The sequence below is a fragment of the Lipotes vexillifer genome, unplaced genomic scaffold (genome assembly GCF_000442215.2).
Source record: "Lipotes vexillifer unplaced genomic scaffold, Lipotes_vexillifer_v1.1 scaffold426, whole genome shotgun sequence".
Classification (NCBI taxonomy): Eukaryota; Metazoa; Chordata; class Mammalia; order Artiodactyla; family Lipotidae; genus Lipotes; species Lipotes vexillifer.
The window spans coordinates 2034688-2039141 of NW_006779491.1; the positions used below are offsets into that span (position 1 = coordinate 2034688).

Sequence of the window (4454 nt, forward strand, 5' to 3'; positions counted from 1 at the left end):
CAGATGTTGGGGGTAGGAGTTTATTAATTAATTAATTAATTTTTTTGCGGTGTTGGGTCTTCATTTCTGTGCGAGGGCTTTCTCTAGTTGTGGCAAGCGGGGGCCACTCTTCATTGCGGTGTGCGGGCCTCTCACTATCGCGGCCTCTCTTGTTGCGGAGCACAGGCTCCAGACACGCAGGATCAGTAGTTGTGGCTCACGGGCCTAGTTGCTCCGCGGCATGTGGGATCCTCCCAGACCAGGGCTCGAACCTGTGTCCCCTGCATTAGCAGGCTGACTCTCAACAACTGCACCACCAGGGAAGCCCCAGGAAGTGCATTTTATTTATTTATTTATTTATAAATTTATTTATTTATTTTTGCTGTGTTGGGTCTTCGCTTCTGCGCAAGGGCTTTCTCTAGTTGCGGCGAGCGGGGGCCACTCTTCATCGCGGTGTGCGGGCCTCACTATCGCGGCCTCTCTTGTTGCGGAGCACTCAGTAGTTGTGGCTCACGGGCCCAGTTGCTCCGCGGCATGTGGGATCTTCCCAGACCGGGGCTCGAACCCATGTCCCCTGAATTGGCAGGCAGACTCTCAACCACTGCGCCACCAGGGAAGCCCCAGGAAGTGCATTTTAAACGTCAGAAAGCATAAAGGAAGAACTCAACATGAGAAAGTGATAAGATGGTGTGTTTTTTTTTGTTGTTGTTTTTAATTTTTGGCCGCACCCCAAGGCATGTGGGATCTTAGTTCCCCAGCCAGGGATTGAACCCACGCCCGCTGCAGTGGAAGCATGGAGTCTTAACCACTGGACCACCAGGGAAGTTCCAGTAAGATGGTGTTCAAAATGAAGGGGAGATGTTTAAAATAAAGAGGAGAAAGGGTAAAACAAATGTATCTATGAATCCGTCTACTTATTCATTCATTCTCCTTTCTTTGGGCTCCTGCTGTGTTTTAGATCCTGTTCTGGGTCTGGGGATATAAAGGTGACTTTGGGGACAGCAAGCTGGACTTTGCCTCAGGGAGATCACATTCATCCATGCATGGGTGTAGGTGTCACAGCTAGAAAAGTCCCAATAGAGCATCTGTTTAACTTTCAACTCTCTTGTTGTAAAGAGAAAGAATGTGAGGCCCAGTAATACAAAAAGTACTTTTCTCCAAGAGTGAGTGATAGAACCAGATCGAGAACAGGGGCCATGTCCCTGGTGTCCCTTCCCCACCATCCTGCCTCCGCTGAGCCCTTGGCATGCAGGCCTCTGAGCTCTGAGCATGGTATCTCAGTTCTGTGTCCCTGAGGGACTGTTCATGCTTCCTGGGCAGAGTCCCCACAACCCAGTCCTGTCAGCTGATGGTGACAACGAGAAGTGACATAGTTACCTGGCTTGTGAGTGACAGAGGTGGGACAGCAGCCCTGATCTTGTATCAGTTATGTCTTCCTGTCTTATCTCACCTCCCTCCACCCCCACCCCTGCCACTAGAGAGACTGAGATCTCCCTGAGGGTGGGGGCCAGGTCTGATTCCTCCCTCCTCAGGGCCTGGCTCAGGGAAGATGCTGGGAACACAGGCTGGATGAGTGCAGCTAGGGGTGGGGGGGTGGATGTCCCTCAGCCAGGAGGGCTTCTAAACCCCTGGCTGCTCATCCAACTCCTGGCGTCCAAGGGGTGAGAAGGGAGGTCCAGGCCCAGGTGCTCCCCGGCCCTCTGAACAGGAAGAGCAGAGTGTTGGCCTCTGCCTGACAGCATTTCCGGGGTGTGGGTGAACTTGGTGGTGGGGGTAGTTCCTGGTCAGAATTAAGTAGCACAGGATGGCTGCTCCCCATGCAGGGCTCTCATCCATCACGGCACTTCTCAAGGCTGGTCTCAGGGTGGCACCAGAATGTCTAACACTTTCCTAATACTTGCTGAGCCTTTTGACAAAGAAGAGCAGATCTGGGTCAATGCCTCCAGCAGGAAACAATGTCTACTTAGAACTATATACCTTTGTTTACACTGTATTTATTTCCATGTTTTATCCTCTATTTCTGACAAGTGATACTTGGTTTTCCCTTTACAGAAGTGATGCAAAACAGATTCCTTGTAAAATGAATTTATTAAGCAAATAGTAAACCAATTTAAAGAAAAACATAAAGTACAGGTGGTAACTGACATGGCAAAATCCTAACATTCAGGACTGAGGTTTGAGAAGTCAGAGCCCAGCGAATGGAAACTCCTTCACCTCCCCCCAACACCTGGCTCTGCGCCCAGAGGGGAGGTCAGCTGATACAGATATTGGGGATCCATTTTTGTGGGGTGGAGCATCATAAGTAAGCCTGTCTTGGGGCAACTCTGTCTCTCTGGACCACTCCAAGAAGCTGGGAGGGAAGATGGCCAGAGGCCACGTTCTGGGAGAATGTTCCTTTCCACACTGGATCAAACTCAGATCTCCTTGGCTTGGGCTTCCCTCACCGTGGAAGGGTAAGATCTAGAGGGCTGAGATGCGGCGGCCTCAAGAGGACATGCTGCCCGCCGGCCTTTTGCGACTCTGGGTCCCAGGTGCAGGCAAGAGATGGCCTCTTGTTGCGAGGTGGGCGTCAAAGCCAGTTTATATGTAATAAGATGCTCTTTGGCCTGATCTTGACCTCTCTGTATGTGTTTTTCTGGAGGGATGATGTGGCTCTGGGAAGCTGAATTCCTGTCATCACCTGCTAGCATGGCTGATGCTTGTCATCACCACACTCTGTTCTTCAGCATCCTTGGGACCCTCACTCCAATGTCGGCGTCTTAGGTACACACTGAAGGAGGGTGGAAGCCGCGGCGTTGATGCTATTTCCTGGCTGTCTGGTACCTTGAGTTCTTAATCTGGAATGTGATCTTGGCAGTTTCTGGCCCAGAGTTGGCCCCAACTCCAGTTCTCTAAGCCACCGCCCCGGGCAGCTAAGCAAAGGCACCTCTGAGCTTGCCACACAGCGCAGGCTCTGTCCACACCCAGGTTGCCCAGGCCCAGATCCAGGGGAACCGAAATCCAGAAGTAAAAGGCCTGGGAGGGGCATTCTTTCCCGGGGCCTCAGGTGTCAGCTCAGGTTCTCAGGAGCCTCAGGGTCTTAGGATCCCTCTGAGGTTGGGCCTCCCCCACGGGTCTCTGGGAGGCCAGTCCTCCAGGCCCTGGGGATTCAGAAACTCACGCTGGTCGGGGCTTCACGCCTCCAGAAAGCTGAGATCTGCTCCAGGGTGACCCGAGGCTGGAGGCCCCACTCAGGATCAGGGCTTCCCGGCCGCAGCCTCCGGGCCTGGGGGCTCCCTGGATATGCACTGGCCTCTGGCCTCTGTTCAGGCTCAGCCCAGCTCACCAGGCCTGGGGTGTGGGGCCCCTCCTCCCAGACCTGGGGCCTCCAGAAGGTGCTAGGGGTTGGGGCGTTTGGTGGGGTCTGGGGGACCAAGGAGCTGGGAGGGGAGTATGGGGCTGAAGGGGCAGGTGGGGCTGTCACTCGTGCCTCCAAGGCGCCCCCCTGGGTGGGCGGGTCTGGGGCCCGGTCCCTCAGCAGGGGGGCCGCGGAGCCATACCAATCCTCAGAGCGCTCTCGGGGGGTGCCCGTGGGCTCAATCCACAGCTCCCCTCCCGGGCGCCAAACCAGGCTGGGTGTGCAGATGCTGGGGTCTGGGCGGAGGGAGCGGCGAAACAGGCGTTCAGCCAACACGGCTGTGGTCAGGAGGAAGACAGCAGCCAGGGTGGCCAGGGCCAGCATGATGGGGACACAGGGCCCGCAGGGCAGTGGGGGCCATGAGGAAGCCTCTGATGCAGGGGGCCCCTCCATGTGCCCAGAGGGCTGCTCTGGGGTCGGAGGCATCTGGAGAGACGGGGTCAGGAGAGGAAGCACATGAGACAGGGTTGGCACGATCAGGAGAGAGAGGGGCCAGGGGAGCAGGGCTCAGCAACATCTGGCTGGAGAAACAGACCCAGGCAGACAGAGGAGCCCGGAGGACCCAGAAACGGCGGGAAGGAGCCAGATGGCCAGAGAGATGGGGCCCACCTCGGTCTGCAGCCAGGCCCTCCTGTTCAGAACCCCCAGGCCCTTTCTGGAAGCTGCATTTTCCTCCCAGACTCCAGGGTGCCTCAGACAAAACTGAACTCAAACTCAAAGAACCCAAGGACTTCTTTCCTCCTGTCTCAGCCCGCCCATGCTGGGTGAGGAAATGAGAGCCTCCGTCCCATCTCTGCCCCTGCGTGTGGGCCCCACTCCCGGCCACCTTGGCGGTGCCCTGGCTGCTCCTTTGCCCTCACAGCTCTCCTTGGAGTTGGTCTTGTTCTCTGCAGGCTCCCCTGAGTTTGCTGTTGTGCCAGGTCTCAGGTGCCACCTTTGCTCCTGTCCCCGCCTCTCTGGCTTTGCCCAGTCTCTGTCTGCCTCTGGCTGTCCCCCAGGTCCCCCACCTGCAGGGGCCTCCTGCATTCTTCACCTCACCTCAGTCAGTCTCTGGGCTCCTGGCTCGCCCTCAGAGCCG

General features: G+C 56.1%; 1 protein-coding gene across 1 annotated transcript; it reads right to left on the minus strand.

Moving 5' to 3' along the window:
- Positions 1-3127: 3127 nt before the first annotated feature.
- CUNH16orf54 (chromosome unknown C16orf54 homolog) lies at positions 3128-3802 on the minus strand. Its single transcript, XM_007452833.1, has one exon. The coding sequence runs from the start codon at positions 3800-3802 to the stop codon at positions 3128-3130; it is 675 nt and encodes a 224-aa protein (XP_007452895.1).
- Positions 3803-4454: the final 652 nt, after the last annotated feature.